Raw genomic sequence first — 21,838 nt, forward strand, 5'->3', positions numbered from 1 at the left:
CGTGCGTCCCTTAGATACCCGATGTGTACGTTAGTTACCAGCTTCCTGCATCAGCACGCTGGTAACTAACTTGACAGCTCACCAGCGATCACATAGCGATTCACCAGCGATCCTGACACATTGATATCGTTGTCAGGATCGCTGGTGAGTCGCTATGTGTGACTCCAGCCTTAGAAGGCTTCAGCTAGACAGTTATTAATCACGTGATGTCATAGACCTGATTGAAAAGAGAAGAATTATCTGGTAGAAAGGCAAAAGCAATTGTAAGTACACAGTGCTATATAATATATTGCAGTCATCATTTTAGAAGGATAAAAATTTTGACCCGAGTGCTTTAACTGGGAGTCAGTCAGCGGTGGGATGTTTGTGGTGTCTTTTCCTGGTGATTCTCCGGGTCCTGATGCAATGACCATGTCAACAGTCTGTGGCAGCCAGACAAGAGTTCTGGGACTCTCCTTCTACATGTGGCACCACCTCTTTTTTTTTTTTTTCTTTTTATATAGCGCTAACATATTCCGCAGCGCTTTACAGTTTGCACACATTATCATCACTGTCCCCGATGGGGCTCACAATCTAAATTCCCTATCAGTATGTCTTTAGAGTGTGGGAGGAAACCAGAGTGCCCGGAGGAAACCCACGCAAACACGGGGAGAACATACAAACTCCTTGCAGATGTTGTCCTTGGTGGGATTCGAACCCAGGACCCCAGCACTAACCACTGAGCCACCGTGCTGCCCTTAGACCTCTTCTAATTAAAGAGCCCCGCTATGTCATGTGTGCATTCAACTGCAAGGTAATGAGGTGCAAACTCTTCATCAGAACCAACTCACTGACTAATTTTTAGTTTACCCATTCTGCAGCCAGTAAAGTGCGTGGAAACAAAGCCTGTAAAAGCCAAATGCTGTCTTGCAGACCTGTATTGCAGTCTGTGCCTGAGCATCATACGCATGAGGCCATATTAGAATCTTTCATTTTGTACTCATCTCCTCCTCGTATGAAAGAGCCAAGAAAACAGCAACTCTGCATGTTACCCCAAAACAATGTATTACATATACACAAAATTTCATTAAAAAATATAAATAAAATGGACCCATCATCCCATGTCATGGTGTATGTAAATATCTGGTTTTTTTCTTTTAATCTTTGCAGAATTCACATTATTTGAATCCTTCACATCTGCTCTTTGCTGCCATAATTTACATAAAGGGATGCGCTATCTGGCTTAATATTGCCACAGAACGCAACAAATCTACTGTATATATTACACCATGGAGCCTTGGTGCTGGATGTAGGGTAACCCTTTTTACCAAATTGTATGGCATTAATTTGTGCAATGACAAATTCATGCTATGATTGCAGTCCGATATAATGTCATCACTGAGTAGACAGAAGCAGGGCCGGCTCCAGGTTTTCGTGAGAGTCAGGCGATCCCGGCATGTGTCGCGGCTGTGTAACAGATGCGAGGTATGCAGCCGCCGGGACTCAGACATATTATCCGAGCACGCCAAAGCCACTATATTAGCACACGAGCGTGCACTATAACCCCTTATCAGAGCAAGCTCACTCATCACCAATTCTCAGTCACATCCTCCACTACAGATTTTCTTCAGAGGCGTCTAATTTACAGACTAGAAAGAAGTGATTACGTAACAGCAGATAATCGTTCGGACCCGACTGGGATCACTGTAATCCACACAATGTGGCCAGCACCTAATACTACAGTACTATGCTGGTAGTACATATAGGATGACCAGAGGCCATAACATCCAATATCCGTGTCTGTAGTCCCATAGGAGGCTATTGCACTATTAGATTATTTGGGTAGGTGATAATGTAGCAGGGATTATAAAGTGAGCTGTACAAATTAAAATGGAACTAGTCACTTCCAAAATAGTGATTTAGATAGAGGGGTGATCTGCTGGTAATAGACATTATTTAAATGGCAGTCAGACTTAGGCCGGTTTCACATTTGCGTTTCAGGGCGCAGCGACGGCCTGCGCATAGCCCCGTCCCCTGCCGCGCCTCCGCCGGTAGCTCCGCCTATCGGTGCATGACGCTGCATGCGTCCCCTATCTTTATCACTGGGGACGCAGGCCGTGCGCAGTATGCGTTTGGCGGCGCCTGCGTCCTTTTGACGATGCGCCGAGCGCAACCAAATTGCAACAGGTTGCGTTTGGCGCACCGTCAAAAGGACGCAGGCGCCGCCAAACGCATACTGTGCACGGCCTGCGTCCCCAGTGATAAAGATAGGGGACGCAGGACACATGCAGCGTCTTGCGCCGATAGGCGGAGCTACCGGTGGAGGCGTGGCAGGAGGCGGGGCTTAGCGGCAGCCGTGCGCAGGCCGTCGCTGCGCCCTGAAATGCAAATGTGAAACCGGCCTTACTGGAAACGAGGCTACAGGGAGAAAATTAAGTTACATTCTCCCTGCAGCCACTTGCCTTCCAGTCCAGGAGGATGGTGCAGGGAGAAGTTACAGTCTCTGCTCACTACAAACTGAGCATGGCTGTAATTTCTCACCAGCACAGTGAACAAGCCACCAATGTGCCAGAGAGTGGTTACAGCGTGCTCATTGGTAGGTGGTGACTGTATCCGCTCTCTGCACCACCCTGACTGTAAACAAAGGCTGCAGGGAGAGTATAGCTTTATTTTCTCCCTGCAGCCTTGTGGACATTATTCTAATGTTATTTATTTGCGGGATACCATGAAAGGTTTTTTTTTTTTTGGGGGGTGCCTATAGGCTTTCTTTAAGGGCCCACTTACACTGGCATACAAACTGTATGAATGCAATGTGTGTGTGTGTGTGGGGGGGGGGGGATTTGTCCCACTCTTCTGTATGAATGGGACTGAATTTGTACACAAGCATGAGCAAAACCCTAAAAGGCAAGTATATCACCACACAGACTTAGAAATTCAAATGCAAAACATACTTTCTACCAGAAGAAGCAGAAACCGAAGACTTGTAAATGTACCAAATTAAATTATTCTCCCTCAAATTTAATTGTACTAAATAAGCAGCACTCCTGCTCCTCCTCCCCCTATGAAAGTTTCTATCCGGCCTCTTTCACACTTCCGTTTTTTACAATCAGTCACAATCCGCCAGGTTTTGAAAAAAACAGATCCTCAAATTTTTTTTGAGGATCCGTTTTTTTCCCCATTGACTTGCATTAATGGCGGATTGCTGTCCGTTGCATCCGTTTTTTTGAGGATCCGCCAAAAATTGCTGTCCATCACCATCCTCAAAGATTTCAAAACGGAGCTTGTAACGTTTTTTCCTCTGGCGGAATTCTTTCTGGGTGCTGGACAAAAAATTTTTCTCTCTCTCTCTCTCTCTCTCTCTCTCTCTCTCCCCCCCATTTTCAGGATCCGTCTAAAAACGGATCCTGTGCCATCCGTTCACATCAGTTAACAACGGATCCGCTTGTATGACTTTTTGGCGGATTTGAACTGATGCAAAAAAACTGAAGTGTGAAAGAGGCCTTAAAGGGAATCTGTCACCCTATTTGTCGCCTATCAGCTGCGGCCACCGCCATCAGGGGCTTATCTACAAAAACACAGCTCACTTTTGGGGGATATCACTACCTTAAAAACGGACATTACTGTGGTTTCTCAGGAGGACGTCTTACATTCTGGGACACTGCAAGGAGGAAAGGATGCTTACCCCTGAAACATCACAAGTCTCCACAAGATAAATAGACATACTGCAGTCTGGAGAGACGCGCCGCATGTCCGTCTCCTCGGGGGAGCCGCGGACATCTGGACGCATAGTGGACATGGGATTTCTTGAAATGGCATCACTATGCTGTAACAACTGGATGCTGCGGGTTCAACGCTGCGGATGTACGCAGCATCCAACCCACAGCGTTTACTGACCATGGGAATGTACCCTTATAGAATTCCTCCTGTGAATCTACGGCAATGTATAGTTATCATCCACCCTCCCTGGCAGCGTTCTGGTTTCAGTCACGGGGGCGGCAATGCAGAGCGAGCGTCAGTCAGGGTTACCGCTGCCGCTCTGTATACTCAATCAGTGATAACCAGCAGTGGCGGCGTAGGTTAGTAACGCTATTAACCTGCAGATTTACCTGATATTTTCAGGTTAACAACACTTTTTTTCTGGTGACAGGTACCCTTTAAGGTAGCGGTATGCACCAAAAATGAACTACTTTTTGTATATATCCTTGCTGGACTGAATAGTTTCACTTCATTGGACAGACAATCCGGAAAATGAATGGCTCACAGTGCCGATTCAGCACTGGGCCCCTTCACTGTCTCTCCCTGCCATTTCCCCCCGCCATCTGCTGTGCAGGGAATCTACAGCGCCCTTTACAGATTGGGGGCGGAATGTCACCGTGCAGCGAAAATCCCAAAAGAACAGACCCTACTGATTAGAATGTGATGGCGTATCTCAGCAATAGGCCATCACTTTGAAACTGGAATAATACCTCTCTCCAATTACATTCCTGCAGAATAGTATAGTGTGTATACCATCAAAGCCTATGGCCTGGAAAATTGCTGCACTAAGGGGTTAAATAAGATCCTTTCCTGCATATTTGGATATAAATAGAGAGCAGTGCATATGTTGAGTCATTGCTGTAAGCAGAAGAAAGTTTATGGATGCTGCAATACATAGCAATAGGCCACATCGGCCCGTCACACAGCGGGATAATCATGCCAACTGGCCACCGGCCAGCCCAAGCATGTGACATCTGAGTAGCTCACGCAAGTCCACAATGGTCATCTCCGATCATGTGCAATTAAATTACAACAACGGCTTTCAGCAATGAATGACTATTTAAAAGCACTGAGCGAATTCCTGCTGCAGTGCAGAATGGGTTAATGTGGGCTCAGATCAGGGCTGCATTGTCCAAGCATGTAACACCAGAGACCGCTCATCATGGGGGGGCTCAGATACTTGTGTCCTGATGGGGAATGGTCCCTGAGCTTTGTGTGTTCTGTTCACATCATCCAAATTCGTTGAAATGTTCTAACATTTTTTGCAAAACTTGAAATTGTGCAAATTTTTAGCAACTTTTGGAATTTTTACACCACACCCAGCCAGCTCTGCTAACTTTTAGAAAACTTGGTGGCAGTGTGGCATGTCTGCCCAACAAATTAGTCATGAGCTTCGCCAGAACTGGACCCCAGCCCCTGGATGGAACAAGTCTCACAGAGGAGCACAGCAGATGCAAGATATTAAAGGGTCACACGCATCTTAAAGGGAAGCGGTCATGTCCCAAAACACTATTAACATGCAGATATGGGGTTTGTCTGCTAGTTAAACTGTGCTGCCACTGAAAACACAGCTACAGGGAAGAAATCAACTTTATTCCTCCCAGCAGCCTCCGGCTGTCATCGCTCAGGATATAGTAATTGGCGACTGTAACCACACCCCAGCACTAACAGCTGTGTCTGCACTTTTGCTCTACTGAGCCGGCTGTCAGTCAGTGCTGAGGCATGGTTACAGCCGCCGCTCTCTATGTACTGAGTAGTTACTGAAGCCATGCCAGCTGTACCCTTATGACTGACAGCCCAAGGCCGCTCGGACAGATACAGTCAATTGGGGCTTTCAATGTGGCATCTGCACGGCTTTAAAACTCTAACACCATATCTGCAATTCAAATATATTTTTTTACATGACAGGTTCCCTTTAATGAATATGCTTATCATACAAAGCGCTCCCTTGTGTAAGGCTATGTTCATATATTGCGTTTTTTTTTTTTCTGCAGGCAAAACCTGCTCTCTTGGCAGTAAAGGAGCGCTGCTCACAAAAAGCTGGTTTTGTTGTGTTTTTTCAGGATTCCAAAGTTCTGCTTTGCTTCCACTACAGAAGTACAAACACAGGTCACCAATGCAAGACATTGGTGAAACCATAAACCATTTTTGACTATTCTGAAAACAAAAGTTCACGAAAAAAAAAAAAAATACACAATTACAAATGTAACAGTGGCAGGAGAAGAGGCGAATTGGTCAAGAATAGTTTACCTAAGACACGGACAGAGCATTGAGCTTGTAGGACACTGTTTACTGTCACATTTGTCATACACAGGTATTGTTCAATTTCACACCTTGGTCGGCCAATGTTTACTTTGGCTACAGTTTAACCTTGGGGGGGGAAAAAGTATCTGCATGAAATTTCTGAAATCTCAGCAGCTTTTGATTTTCACAAAAAAAAATAAAAAAAAAAAGACGCAGCAAAAACGCAACGTGTGAACATAGCCAGAGTGGCATGCAAGATTAAAGGTTTTTTTTGTTTTTTTTTTTACCGCGTTGAAGCCTTTTTGTAACAACTTCAAGAAGACTCCTCATCGCCAGATGGAAAGAGACTAGAACAATATGCAAACTTTACCAAATATTTCTACTTTAAACCTGTAACAAATGGTATAAATTATCTGAGAATATTTGATCGGCATAAACTGACTTCTCGTAGGCTAGTTTCACACTAGCGCTTTGGAGCACAGCGACGGCCTGCGCACGGCCGCCACTAAGCCCCGCCCCTTGCCGCGCCTCCGCCGGTAGCTCCGCCTACCGGCACATGACGCTGCATGCGTCCCCTATCTTTATCACTGGGGGCGCAGGCCGTGCGCAGTATGCGTTTGGCGGCGCATGCGCCTTTGACGGTGCGCCGACCTGCGCCAAACGCAACCTGCTGCAGTTTGGTTGCGCCGGCGCACCATCAAAAAGGCAGCGTCATGCGCCGGTAGGCGGAGCTACCGGCGGAGGCGCGGCAGGGGGCGGGGCTTAGCGGCGGCCGTGCGCAGGCCGTCGCTGCGCTCCAAAGCGCTAGTGTGAAACTAGCCTTATTTCTTTATTTCCCCCATTCCTCGTTTTCCTTCCTCCCCTTTCAGAATTCAGGCAGTAGAACCTTTCCTTCCCAATTCCTTTATTTCATATATGCAAAATAAATTATATATATTTTATCAAAAACGATGTGCGCCAGTCCTAATGATTTGGAGATGCAGGCTTCGATTCATCAGAGCCTTCGTGCAGTTTTTTTTTCACCACTTTTATGCACCCAATTATTCCATTGGTGCCATTTTTAAGTCCGTTCTATATGTTTATAATAGTTTTTTTTTCCCTTATTCCACTTTGTGGGTGTAGTATAGCAATTCCAGATGTTTTAGCTCAATATACAAAGAAGTTGCAAAGTTTGGTGCATCAACACTCTAAGCCTCCTCCCCGCAGTGTATTTGAGTGTGCAGTTTTGCGACTTTTGGCACCAAATGTCACAAAGACTGGAGAAAAGCCAATTCATCAACCGCGCGTGCCATTTTGATGGATTCGGCGCGACAAACAGCAGCTAATGAAAGGAAAGTGACTTAAAACCCCCCACAAATTGGGGGCCATAGTCTTATAAAGGAGAACTACAGAGAAGTAGAACAACAAGTACAGTATTTTTTTTTTTATGGTAGGTCCACATGGTACAAAAATGCTGCAAATATGCAGTGCATCACAGGACCAACTGTGGTTGAAGAATTATTTTCCCACATGGGAACTGACCTCTGATGCAGATTTTTAAGTCCACAGTGCAGGAGTTTTGTTTTTTTTGTTTCAGACCCTCATTGTGTATTTCACCATTTGAACTATAAGTGGGTGGAAAATGCTGTAAATCGGAGGTAGATTTTCCCCATCCTGTGCAGGCATAACCTTATCCGCAGCCATGGAGGGCCGAGAACAATCACCGCGCAAATTAACGAGTTCTTAGAAAAGTTCTCTTAAAGTTGTGAAAGAACAATGCTGGTGAACAAACGGCCTTGTGATTGTAAATATTTCACAGCCAAGAATATCTTTGTCCCAACTGATGGATGAATGTCGTTTTCATCAGCCCTGGAACAAAGTCCTACAGAGAAATCCTACTCTCCACAAACAAGGAGAGCAGATGCTCAAAAACAAGGTACCAGCTGGAACGGGCAATTGCGCAATCTCAGAATCCATTTTCAGCTATTAAACCCTGTTAATGATTGAAGTTCATAAAAAGAAAAGTTGGCAATATATCGAATGTATTGATATAGTCTGAACGTCTGACACTCAGGCCCCAATTTATCAAGATAATTTTGCAACTTTTGGCGTTTTCATATTAGTTTCTGCTAGCATCACCAAGAGGGACAGAGCTGGGGCACGGCGGTGGCAATACCACACAGGTTGCCCAATTCATGACGAGCTGCAGCGTTCCCTACACCTCTTAATGAATCAGGAGTGTGACTCCAGAATGCCCCCTCATCAAGACCGGTCTTAATGAATGGGGGCCTCAGCATTTTAGAATCTGAGTTGTTAACATTTTTGTGCCCTGTTCAATTCTCCCCATTTTCTTCTTCAAGGGCCCCATAAACAAAAGAATAGCTGTAGGCTGAATGATGGTTCAACCATCAGCCATCTCTCCAAACTTATCCATACACTGGAGTGTTGGCTTCTGCTGAGCGCTCCCGTGTTCTCTACGAGAGAGCTGCTGCCGGACATCTAGTGGTGGCTTATCACAGGGTGAACCAGGCATTTTCCCACTGGGCTGCTATGTGTTGTGGGCCGCTGCTGGCTGGCGGCGCCCGCTCCTCTGGCCACTTGCCAGCTGATGCGTTGGCCACAGGCCTGTTTTTCCTGCCGCCGGCCCTTTATATCTGCGGGCACGGCGGCGGTTTTACAGGTGCTGGGGGGACGGCACCCTAGGGGTTAAGAACGCGCCGCGACGATGCACATCGTCGGATGTTCTTTGAGGGTGGAGGATCAGCAAAAGTTAAACATACCGGATCCTTATCGCCTCCAACATCATATGTTAAGTGGCCTCCATACACATTAAATTGTAGGCCAGAGCCTCCCTGGTGCGGTGGCAAGTGGGTGATAGTTGGAGGGGGGGTTGATGTCATCTTTATATTGTCAGGTGACATCACACCCAGAGATTAGTAATGGAGAGGCATCTATAAGACGCCCCCATTACTAACCCCATAGTAATATTGTATAGGGGGGGGGGGGAAGAAAAAAGAAAAAAAACAAACAAAAAAAAAAAAAACCCCAGATTAAAGTCCTTTTATTTGAAATAATGTTAGACTCCTTTTAATTAATGAAAATTTACCAAAAAGACACTCAAGTCAACGTCCAATCCACTGAAGCCATTGTCTCTCCTGTAACAGAATTAAAATAACAACCATATCCCTCACCTGTCCGCTGAGAAGATAGTAATCCATTTTTCCCACGACACATCTAGCTCTGCTACATCTAGATGGCAGGCTGTATTGTTGCATGATACGACTATACAGCCCGACAATACAGCAGAGTCTCTGAGCTGAGCGTGCTTGCTCAGTGCCTCGTGGTAAACTCCTTTCACCTCACAGACTGGAGTTGACTTGAGTATACGTCTTTTTGGTAAATGTAGATTCAGTAAAAATAAGTCTTATTTCAAATAAAAGAACTTGGGGGGGGGGGGGTGAGTCTTATTGACGCCTCTCCATTACTAGCCTCTGGGCTTGATGTCATCTGACAATACAAAGGTGACATCAACCCCTATTGCCAACAGGGCTGTGGAGTCAAAGTCGGAGTCGTGGAGTCGGTGCTCATTTTGGTGGAGTCGGAATAAAATGGACCAACTCCTAAAACATATAATAAATTGGGTACAGTAGGTCAATGTAGAATGTGCTGAATATTTTTTTCATAGGAATTTGGGAAAGTTATGAAATGTCCTATAAATGGCTGTTCTATTCCTGATCTAAGGCTACATTCACACACAGCGTTTTTCCAGGATACGTTTTTTAGTTGCAAAAGCAGATCAGCTTTTTAAAAAACTGCATCACCTGAAAGGTTTTTGAGCTCATAGATAATGTTTTCAATAGCAAAAGCAGATTAGAAATCTGCTCCATCCATTTATCCATATCATATCTGTACCAAAAAGAATGAAAGCCAGGTAGCACACAGACTAACACTCCTTTTTTTTTTTTTTTTTAGCACCAGTCAGGTACACCTCATAGCTGCCCAAAAGGACGCCCAGGACAGGCATTGCTCGTCTTCAGTAACATCAACTGATAGTTGGAATAAATAGACTGCATTCATCACCACATCTTCTTAAGGTGCAGGCTTTATTTTCAAGTGTGGGGGTGTGAAGTATGAGGTTCTGCAGCAGCTGAGGTGTGCAGTATGAAATTCTGTGGAACAGTATGAGGTTCTGCCCACCCCCCCAGGTTTGATCCTGGCTACGCCCATGGTGTGAATGTAGCTCTAGGCTTTATCTTAGCCGAGAGCTGAATAAAACTCACCTACCACTTTGAAAAACGTTACCATGGAGTGCTGCCTTTTTTTGGAATATATATATATATATATAGGTGAGGTGTGTCCAAACTTTTGGTCTGTACTGTGTGTGTGTATTATGTGGGCTGAATAAAACTCACCTACCACTTTGAAAAACGTGGTATATATATATATATATAGAATATATATATATATATATATATATATATATATATATATATATATATATATATATATATATATATTCCAAAAAAAGGCAGCACTCCATGGTAACGTTTTTCAAAGTGGTAGGCGAGTTTTATTCAGCCCACATAATACACACACACAGTACAGACCAAAAGTTTGGACACACCTTCTCAAAGCGTTTTCTTTATTTTCATGGCTATATATTGTAGATTCACTCTGAAGGCATCAAAACTATGAATTACCACATGTGGAATTATATAATTAACAAAAAAGTGTGATACAACTGAAAATATGTCTTATATTCTAGGTTCTTCAAAGTAGCCACCTTTTGCTTTGATTTCTGCTTTGCACACTCTTGGCATTCTCTTGATGAGCTTCAAGAGGTAGTCACCGGAAATGGTTTTCACTTCACAGGTGTGCCCTGTCAGGTTTAATAAGTGGGATTTCTTGCCTTATAAATGAGGTTGGGACCATCAGTTGTGTTGTGCAGAAGTCTGGTGGATACACAGCTGATAGTCTATTCAGTAAGACTGTTAGAATTTGTATTACGGCAAGAAAAAAAAGCAGCTGAGTAAAGAAAAACGAGTGGCCATCATTAATTTAAGAAATGAAGGTTAGTCAGTCCGAAAAATTGGGAAAAACTTTGAAAGTGTCCCCAAGTGCATTGGCAAAAACCATCAAGCGCTACAAAGAAACTGGCTCACATGAGGACCGCCCCGGGAAAGGAAGACCAAGAGTCACCACTGCTGCGGAGGATAAGTTCATCCGAGTCACCAGCCTCAGAAATCGCAGGTTAACAGCAGCTCAGATTAGAGACCAGGTCAATGCCACACAGAGTTCTAGCAGCAGACACATCTCTACAACAACTGTTAAGAGGAGACTTTGTGCAGCAGGCCTTCATGGTAAAATAGCTGCTAGGAAACCACTGCTAAGGACAGGCAACAAGCAGAAGAGACTTGTTGGGCTAAAGAACACAAGGAATGGATATTAGACCAGTGGAAATCTGTGCTTTGGTCTGATGAGTCCAAATTTGAGATCTTTGGTTCCAACCACCGTGTCTTTGTGCAGCGCAGAAAAGGTGAACGGATGGACTCTACATGCCTGGTTCCCACCGTGAAGCATGGAGGAGGAGGTGTGATGGTGTGGGGGTGCTTTGCTGGTGACACTGTTGGGGATTTATTCAAAATTGAAGGCATACTGAACCAGCATGGCTACCACAGCATCTTGCAGTGGCATGCTATTCCATCCGGTTTGCGCTTAGTTGGACCATCATTTATTTTTCAACAGGACAATGGCCCCAAACACACCTCCAGGCTGTGTAAGGGCTATTTGACCAAGAAGGAGAGTGATGGGGTGCTACGCCAGATGACCTGGCCTCCACAGTCACCAGACCTGAACCCAAGAGAGATGGTTAGGGGTGAGCTGGACCGCAGAGTGAAGGCAAAAGGGCCAACAAGTGCTAAGCATCTCTGGGAACTCCTTCAAGACTGTTGGAAGACCATTTCCGGTGACTACCTCTTGAAGCTCATCAAGAGAATGCCAAGAGTGTGCAAAGCAGTAATCAAAGCAAAAGGTGGCTTCTTTGAAGAACCTAGAATATAAGACATATTTTCAGTTGTTTCACATTTTTTTGTTAATTATATAATTCCACATGTGGTGGTAATTCATAGTTTTGATGCCTTCAGAGTGAATCTACAATTCTCATAGTCATGAAAAAAAAGAAAACTCTTTGAATGAGAAGGTGTGTCCAAACTTTGGTCTGTACCGTATGTATGTAATCGATACTATACAGTGTATTACATGTTTACAATTTATTACAGTTTTTTGTGTTCTAAAGTTGTATTCCAATAAATATATATTATGTTCTATCTAAATATCTTGATTATTGGATCATAGAAATGATTAAATGTCTGATGTTCACATTGTACAATACATTTTTCACTTAAATATAAGCAATATAAGTGGGAGTCGGAGTCGCAGGTTTGGCTTACCGACTCCACAGCCCTGCTTGCCAACACACCAGGGCAAGTGGGAAGAGCAATGTTAAGAGCCAGAATTGGCGCAAAGATGCACCTGAGAGCTGATGTTTTTAGTCCATGTAATTTTTTTTTTTTTTTTTTTTTTTTTTTGTGGGGGGGGGGGGTCTCTCCCGTTTTAATAACTAGGAAAGGCCAAGTATACAGCTGTGAGCTGATATTGATAGCCTGGGAAGCTCCATGGGTGTTACCCCCCTTCCCATTCTATATATTTGCCCCCAGCTGTCTCCTTTCCCCCTGCTGGTTAATAAAGTGCCAGGGGATCCCAAGTCTTATTTTAATGAAAGAAGTTTTAAAAAAACAAAAACAATTGGAAAATGGCTCCCGCCGCACAGTAGCTGCTATTGGTGTCTATAGCTGCGATTTGATAACTGCTACTGCGCATGCGCTGGCGGCACCGTCTTGCTGGAGAAGAAACAAAAATTCCTCCTCCAAGATGGCACTGCCTGTGCAGTAGCAACTCAGATAGCGGGCTCCATTTTCAAACTTTTTTTTTTTTTTTTTAAGCTGAATTAACATGAAGAAAGTATTATTGGGACATGAAACATGCTGTAGAGCCGCTGCCTGCAGGGGTTTTTTTTTTTTTTTAGAAGAGGACGTCATCACTAGAAGATGGGAGGCCCTGGACCTCATTTTTCTTGTCTTTCAGGTTACATCGGGGGGGGGGGGGGGGGGGGGGGGGCGGCTTATCTACAGCATTACAGAAAGCTGTAGATAAGCCCCTGATGGCTGTGGCGCATCTCATAGTCGAAAGAATAGGTGACAGATTCCCTTTAACTGAAAACAAAGACTAAACAACAACCACAAGGCGGATTTAATCAATCAAGATATCCGTGTAATCAGGGCTGTGGAGTCGGAGGTTTGGCTTACTGACTCCACAGCCCCGACTGTAATCAGTATATCGACTGTAATCAGTATATCGGATGCTGGGTGATCAGATTGTAATTGCCTGAAGAGTCGTCCATTTTCATGAACAGGGAAAAAAAAAACAAAAAAAAAAAAAAACACTTTATTGTGGGAATGTAGCCTAATGGGGATTTCTGGTTTTGGAAAAAGTGTCCGTCAGCTGCAATTGAAAACGAAGAATTTCTCGTTACTCACCCTCCCCAGGCTAAATCTCCACTGCTGCAGACAGTGAACTCTGCCCCCAAGGTGACCCCACGAGCCGCTGAGCCCACTGATTGGCTGCTGATAATAACAGATCCTTCCTGGCAGCAGAGACTCAGCACTGGACCAGGGGAGGTGAAGCAGAGCAAGGTCTGTTTGTTTTTAACTGCAGCTGGGTGACAAGAGATTTCCAAAACCAGACAGTCCCTTTAATAATCATGTTCCACTTCTCATGAAAACAACCTTGACATGTCTCATTATGGGCGCAGTATTTTGGATTCTAACCGCCCTCATCCGCTGCGGAGCCGGATTACTATCCCGAATGGTCACCCACCGAGAGCACGGAATGCAAATTAACACAGAAGTTTGTCACTCAGAGCTGTACCGCCCTCAGTCCGGCACTCCGCTAGACCACAATCGCCCCTTATGTGACAAGGGGGAGGGGTCAATATAGGAAACTATTTCCCACAGTGACACTATGTGCCTTGCTGGATATAGCAGCGTCACTGACAGCCACACACACAGATGTAGCAGAGCTGAGCCTGCTCTTTACAGTTGTCCTTACTTGTCATTAGTTATGGGTCATGGGGGAAGTTTTCCTGCAGTCCTATGTAAAAGCACATCATGCATCATTGTATCACAAGGGATCTAACAATCTCGGCCCTGCTAGATGTGTAACATATCTGCACAGAACTGGCCTAGCAGGAATAAGGCTGTAGTGATGGTCACATGACAGCAGTGACCCAGTGTGAGTCCCAGCAGAGTTGTGCTGTGAGATTCAGGTGTAGTGTCCTACAGAGGGCCCATCCCACATCACCTGGTGCTACTTACAGCAGGGTACACGGTGCTCCTCTCTGGGTGAGCTCAGGCACTGCTCTGTCACTAGTTCACCTCTTCTCTTAGCTCTGCTATACCGCCCACATTCCCAGCATGCACCAGGGACAAACATTCCTTAAAGGGGCAGCAGCATATTTCTACTTAAAGTGGCAATGTACTGGAAGTGGAAAATGCATCAGATGCAAAATGTCTGCCCTGGTTGTGGCCCACAGTATGAATAACAGCAATATGTTTCCTGATGACGCTGTTAGTTCATGACCAAAGCCTTGTAATGTTATGTGCATGTGAAAGTTACCGCAACTAGTTTAAGGCTGGATTCAGACACTGCTTGTTTGTATAGATTTTTAGTGCAGAAAATGGAAGAAAAGATATCCTACATGAACAAGCTGAAAGGAAGTCGTCACAAAACAACGCAATTCCGAGTCCGCTCCCCTCAGGAATGTAAAGATGACATTGGCGCGCGCATGTTCAGTGTTTTGCTACTTCCCTCAACCGCTGTAGTTTGAAAACGAAAGGAAGTGACCTCTTCATTTTTCTGGCGGCTTCCGCTCCGAGAGACCTCCTGACCTGAAGATGCCGGGAGAAGGCGACCATGGCGATGCTGCCTAAAAATCAACCACAAAGCTAATGGCATTCTCCTGAAGTAGCTTCACCTGGGAAAACTGTAAAAGACGCTGTGCGCACACAGCCTCCGAGAGGAAACGCTCCAAAATCCTCCTCAAACAAATCTAAATTCCTCAAAAACTTGGAGTTTCCACTGTAAAAACTCAACAAAAAGACTCAATGTGAACACACCCCAAAGCTGGCTGTATTCACGGCCCAACCACTGGGTCTCCTCTGACCTGGACTAACTGCCTCACATGTGGTTAGGCCGAGCATGGCTTGTGTTTCACGGCCATCTGACCTCTGCCTCTTAGGCCAAATTCACATGTTCAGTTTACATCAGTATTTGGTCGGTATTTCACCTCAGGCTCTGTAAGCCAAAACCAGGAGTGGGTGATAAATACAGAAGCGGTGGTGACGGGTTTCTATTACACTTTTCCTCTGACTGTAAGCCAAAACCAGGCGTGGAACACTGATGTGAAATACTGAATGTGTGAACGTGCTCTGAGGCTGATTCACACATCTGTGTATCACGGCCCGTCCATACACGGTAGTCTGAATGAGGCATTAGGCTGTGGTCACCAGGGTCTTTACTACAATCGGGGCAGCCAGGGCACTGCCCCGGGGCCCCAACCACCCAAGCGGCTCCAAACTGATGGTAAAAAAGTGTATATTAATAGTTTAACTTCTCATAAAATACCCAGCTCCTATATTATTTGAGTTTAAAGATAATAAAAATAACGAAAAGATCCATGAAAGTGCAAGCGTAAATGTTTTTTGTTCATTTATACTTTAAACGGGGAAACGCTATTTCGCTTAGTAACAGGAGCTCTATGGCAGACAGTAGACTGTTAGCTGATCGTGTGTTTACCCCAACTGCTGAACTTCTCATTGGCCATTGCTCATTGGTCACCGGCCAGTGTCGGATCGTCATTGCAGTCTGTGTCGCATATAGTAGTTGTGTGTAGATAGATAGTATTTAGTATTACCGTATTTTCCGGCGTATAAGACGACTGGGCGTATAAGACGACCCCCAACTTCTCCAGTTAAAATATAGAGTTTGGAATATACTCGCCGTATAAGACTACCCCTCTTCTACGGTATGATTCCCATTGTGAACCCCACACAGCCCTTCATACAGTATAATGGCCCCTACATCTCTTCACACTGTATTATGGCCCCCACACAGCCTTAAAGGGACACCGTCACCAGGATTTTGCCATCCCATCTGATAGCAGCGTAATGTAGAGATAGAGACCCGGATTCCAGCGATGTGTCACTTACTGAGCTGCTTGCTGTAATTTTAATATAATTACTGTTTTCCCTGCTTCATATTTAGCAGTAAATGAATGTGCTGGACTATTTGATTAGTCCTACAATGTTAATCTCAAACTGATTGAACAGTGATTTTATGAAAACTATATTGAGCAGCCCAGTAAGTGACACTGTCCCTTTAAATCGCCCTCCATAAAGTATAAAGGCTTCTTCATAGTCCTTCAAGAATTATCATGCCCCCACAGAGCCCTCCCAGTATTATAATGGCTTCCACTTATTATAATTGGCTCCGCATATTATAGTGCATCATCCATAGTCACCCATTATAATGCACCATCTTAGTGCTCCATATAGTATACTGCACCCCCATAGTCCTCCATATACTATAAACATGGAGAGGGGTGATGTGCCAGCATCGTGTGGATGGGGGGTGGAATATGGGGATTGGGATGTGCCAGCACCGTGAGGGGGTAGGTGACATGGAGAGGGGTTTGTGCCTGTGTCAAGATGGGGGGTGTTAGGGGAGTACAGGGGGCAAACTTTCCTGTCAATGTCACCCAGAGGACAGGAGACTCTCATTTCAATAATTTCCAGGAGCTCTGCCAGCTGTCAATGAATGGAAACCTGCGCTGGCCTGGAGAGTCTCATAGCACAAGATTTGTAACAATACCTTAGTCTGGAGATCACAGAGAGTTGGCAAGGCAGGCACAGTGCACACTGTAACAAACTCTCAGCATTGAGAGGAGACAGTCCCAGCAGACACAAATATCTCTTTCACAAACTGTGAGAAGCCCTGCCCCTCTCCATTCTGCTGCGAGGGGGAGGGGAGGAGGTCAGGAGGAAGTCTCCATAATCACACATTCCTCCCAGCTCCGGTCATGCAGTATCTATCTTCTCAGTGAGTCATCTGCCTCTTGTTTTCAATAATCAGAGCTGTGTACAACCCCCACTCAGTCTCTCCTCACAACCGGGAGGGAACAATAGTGACTGCTGTACCTGTGGTCGGGAGTTGTAGTATTTGATGTCTGGCACCTGCTGGGGGAGGCAGAAATGTCAGCTCCAGTCTCTCTCCTCCTGGAGAGAGCGGCTGGACACAGTGCACATATCCTGGGCAGCCGCACTGTCTCTTTGCCAGTAGGTGGTGCCCTGCACCTGGCGTATAAGATGACCCCTGACTTCTGAGAAGATTTTGAGGGGTTAAATAGTAGTCTTATATACCGGAAAAGGAAAATACGGTACTGTGATTGTGTGTGTTAATAAAACCATTTATTATGAAACGAATTCGGCACCAGCCAAGTGGAAATAAAAAGACAGACTGCAAAAAGAAGAAACTTGGAGGCTGAAAAAAGTTCGAAGAACTTAGCAGCATGGCTGGATGTTGAAAACCACTCAACAGGGAATGATATTGAAATCTCACAAAAATTAAATTCAGATACATTGGAACAAGACAACCTTAATAATGATAATGAATTGAAAAAACAAAAATTTATAGGCGAAGAAGATAAAACAGACCCAACCAATGATACACCAAATTTTTTGGAAGATGAAGATTCTGCCTACTACAACGCCTTTCCTACTGTGATTGAAAATCAAAATAAGAAATATAGGCTGATAGCGTCTGGTCCCATACAGCCTGACGGACCATTTCCCAAGGATATCAACCAACAAGGTCGATCTTTTTCAAGTAACTATTATTTTATCAACACAAAGTTAGGGTTGAAGCTTAAAAGAAGTTGGTTATGTTACTCAACAAAATTAGATTGTGTTTACGGCTTGCCATGTTGGCTATTCCCTCAGTCACAGTCGAAAGCACTTGAATACAGAAATTGTGTATTACCGTTTTCAACAACCGGAGTTCGAGACTGGAAGCATATTTCAGAACGTATTTCAGTTCATGAAGCATCCAAAAGCCATACACATGCTTGTGTAGTTTATGAGCAATGGCGGAAACGTGGTACTTTAGAAGACGTTTTCAACAAAAATGTGGAGAGTGAAAGAAGCTTTTGGCGTAAAGTTCTTGAAAGAATCCTGAATGTGACATTAACACTTGCAACATGTAATCTTGCGTTTCGTGGAACTATTGAAAAGTAAGAATATAGTAACAAAGGAAACTTTCTCTTGATAGTTGAGCTTTTGTCAAAATATGACCCAGTACTACAAGAATTGCTTCAGCGTCCGCAAGGGACTGTGAAATACCTCAGTCCTAAAATTCAGAATGAGCTTATTAATCTATTAGCCTTACAAATCAAAGATGAAATTGTAGTTGAGCTTCAAAATTGCTTTTTTTTTTCCATTGATCCTAGATACCACCCAGGACATAGCTAAAATTGATCAGATGAGTGAAGTTTACCGGTATGTCAAAATAGTTAATGATGAAGAGGTAGTAGCTGCAGGGACAGTACTCTTTGTAGTACGATACCAAGTCCCCCTCTCGCAACGCCCGGCCGTGACGGATGGAGGTAACGTGGATGTACAATTTCTGGCCGGTTGCGAGGTCCCGAATGAACCCATATCCCTTCTCCAGGTTGGTGTACACGAGCCGCCCCATAGATCTTGAAGCTGCCATGCCAGCCTCCCCTCTCTCATGGAGCAGGTTCCAGACCTCCTGCTCCCTAGCCTTTTTCTTCCGTTGGACCTCCGCGACCCAGACAGAGGGTCCGGTGTAGGCCCCGGAGTCCAGTGGGCGGGACACAGCCGGGGTTGACAGCAGGGCAGAGGCGGCTGTAGATGTCGGCGGCCCAGCAGCCGCTGGGGCCGGGCGGCGGGCAGGGGCAGCCGTGGTTCCCGGTGGGTAGGCCGCAGGGCCCAACAAGCAGGCCGCAGCCGACTCTGGGGGTGATGCAGATGCGGCCATCCGGGTGGTGGGGGCTGCTTGCGGAGCCGCCGGCAGAGCCGGGGGAACTCTCACCTTCCCCTTCGCCGTGGCTTCCGACAGGCCACCCCGCGACTTCTCCTGCAGCCTCCGGTCTTCACCCCGCCATCCGGCAAAGCTAGCCTCCAGGCTCGTGGGTCCCACGGGCAGGCTCCCAGGTGATGTCTTCAGCGAGAGCTCCTGCAGGGCCTGCAGTCGCTCCTCCTCTCCGCCCGATGTCTTGAGAACTGTCCGCGATTCCTGAAAGCAGGTCTCCCAGCGAGATTCGACCTCGACGCCACCGCCATTCCAGGCGTCCGAGGCCATGGCAGCTGCAGCGTTGCATCCCGTCTGGTGTACAGCAGTCGAGTGGCGCCAAGCAGCCGCAGCCGGTCTTCTCACCCGGGCCACTCCTGCTAGTGGGTGGGACGATGGCCGACTTCTCCACCCATCTTCCCGGGTCCAAGATGAGGGGGCGGCAGTCTCCATACATACCTCGCTCCCCCTGGGGTAAGTTGGGGATGGCTCCAGTCCGTCCAGAACAACTGCAAACGCCCAGGCCTCTCCCTGGCGCTGGAGTACCACAGCCATGTTGGACGGCTTCTCGTACCGCCCCGGATCCTCTGATGACAAGCGTTGATCCAGAACAAAGTCTCCAATTTATAATCCACAGGTGAGCAGTCTTGTAATCTACCGGTATTTGTAATCCACAGGGGAACAGTCCGTTTGGAGTCCTCCTGGTGCAGGCCTGCCGCAGAAGATGTCGTATTAGCGGCGGCGATCCTGCCGACTACGCCAAATGTGGTGGGGGCCGGGATTGGAGGGTGGACCACTGCTTACCACATCCGGATGACAGACACCAGGCGATGCAAGGACGAGGCAGAGGCTGAGTTCAGTTGTAACAGTTCCAGATTTATTCGTGGTCTCCCTGACGACCACAACCACGCACCGCAGTCTCTTTACAGTTCTCCGTCTCCAGGCCCGGGTACCTGCACCTTCCTTCCAGTCGAAGTAACGTCCCTCGCAGATCTTTCGCTGGGGCTGTCCTAGACCAATCTACTGCCAGCGCTTCACCTGCCCGAGGTCGTCGTCCAATCGGTACCCCCGGGGCCTCATCTGTCCTGCGGTCCGTCGGGTCAGGGCCACCCCCCTGACTGCCTCTTTGCTGTCAGTCCCCTGGTCGAGCTCTTCTCTGTTCACCGTCTTCTACAGAGCTCCTCCCGGGACTAGCCTGTCTGGAATCCTACCCTGTCCTATTTATCCCCTCTCTCACCGGGAATCCCCCTTCTGAGTTCCTATCTCCCCGCCCCCCATGACTAAGCGTTTCTCAAGCCATAAGCTGATGTTAAGTCCTAAGCTACTCCCCCTGCCATCTTGTGGTCATTTCTAGGTACTGCACTCTCCTATCCACCTTTCCCAGCTGTCACCCTTCTATCCTTTCAATCTCCGTCTCTAGTGCACAAACCGTCCCCTCCTACTTCCAGTCACGTCTGTCCATCAAGTCACCTTCCCCACACTTTTTTCTGGCAATAGTATTGTTCGCTGGCAAGATTTGAAATCAGTGTACTGCATCGAAGCTCAGACCGATTCACTGAATTTGAAATCGAAAGTAACACTGAAAACTCTTAATCCAACTCGTTGGTCTTGGAGACATGATGCAGTGTATGCACTGAAACACAGGTTTTGTGACGTGATGAAAAGTCTTACTCGCATAACTTTGACTTCCAAAAAAAGCAAAGACAGAAATGAAGCACAGCAGCTAAAGAACAAACTTGAAAGTTTTGATTTTATATTACTTTTGGTTGTGCAGTGTGAAGTCTTAGAGACTCTCAACCTCGTATCGAAATCCTTACAATCAGAAACCATGGACCTCTTGTCTGCATATGAGTTATTGGGTAATGCATTGTTAAAGATAACCGAAATGCGTGAAAGGTTCGAAGCACTTGTTTCTGAAGTATCAGATGTGTGTAGTCGATGGGGAATAAAAAATGAATTTCACCAGAACAGAGTAAGGAAAGTGAAGAAACACTTTGATGAGTTGTGTGAAGACGAGTGATTAGCAGACCCAAAAACTGGTTTCCGAGTTGCTATGTTCTATCCAATGGTAGACACACTTTGAACTCAACTTCATCGCTACTTTGAAGGGATGAAAGCTGTTCTTGACTCTTATGAAGTAATACAACCGGATTTTTGGCCAGTGCAAGTGAAAGAGATATTCACAGAAAAGCTGTTGATTTTGTTAACACGTTTGCAGATGATGTAACTCCAGCCTTTCCTTCACAGTTATGTTCAGTAAAAAATTTGTTTCAAAAGCAACTGGAAAAAATGAAAAGTGTTAAGGAATTTGCTGATTTCCTAATAGTCGAGCATTCTTCACTTTCATCAAGCTATCCAGACGTTTGCACAGCGTGCATCATGGATTTGACTGTTCCTGTGACTGTGTCTAAGGCTACTTTCACACATCAGGTTTTCGGCGTCAGGCGCGATCCGGCGTCGTGCCGGAATGCCGGATCCGGCAAATGTTTTGTAAAACCTGATGTGCCGGATCCGGTTTTCTGCCGGATCCATCTTGTTCTTGACAGACAAAACCGGATCCGTCTCATCCAGTTCATCCGTTTTTCTATCCGTTTTTTCGACGGATTACGCCGGATCCGGTTTTTAAAATTGACCCTTGTGGCCCCTCAAGGCAGAGTACACTGGCAGGATGACAGAG

General features: G+C 45.8%; 1 protein-coding gene across 2 annotated transcripts in view; it reads right to left on the minus strand.

The window, feature by feature from the left end:
- Nucleotides 1-14,526, minus strand: part of LOC141096534 (spartin-like) — a 33,859-nt gene extending 19,333 nt beyond the window's left edge. For both annotated transcript variants that reach the window (XM_073583222.1, XM_073583223.1), the window contains exon 1: nucleotides 14,391-14,526. In XM_073583222.1, the coding sequence (XP_073439323.1) occupies nucleotides 14,391-14,508 (118 nt within the window). In that variant the 5' untranslated portion in view covers nucleotides 14,509-14,526. The remainder of the gene's footprint in view (nucleotides 1-14,390) is intronic.
- Nucleotides 14,527-21,838: the final 7,312 nt, after the last annotated feature.

Source organism: Dendrobates tinctorius, unplaced genomic scaffold (genome assembly GCF_039654945.1).
Source record: "Dendrobates tinctorius isolate UK_male_01 unplaced genomic scaffold, ASM3965494v1 ptg000075l, whole genome shotgun sequence".
Lineage (NCBI taxonomy): Eukaryota > Metazoa > Chordata > Amphibia > Anura > Dendrobatidae > Dendrobates > Dendrobates tinctorius.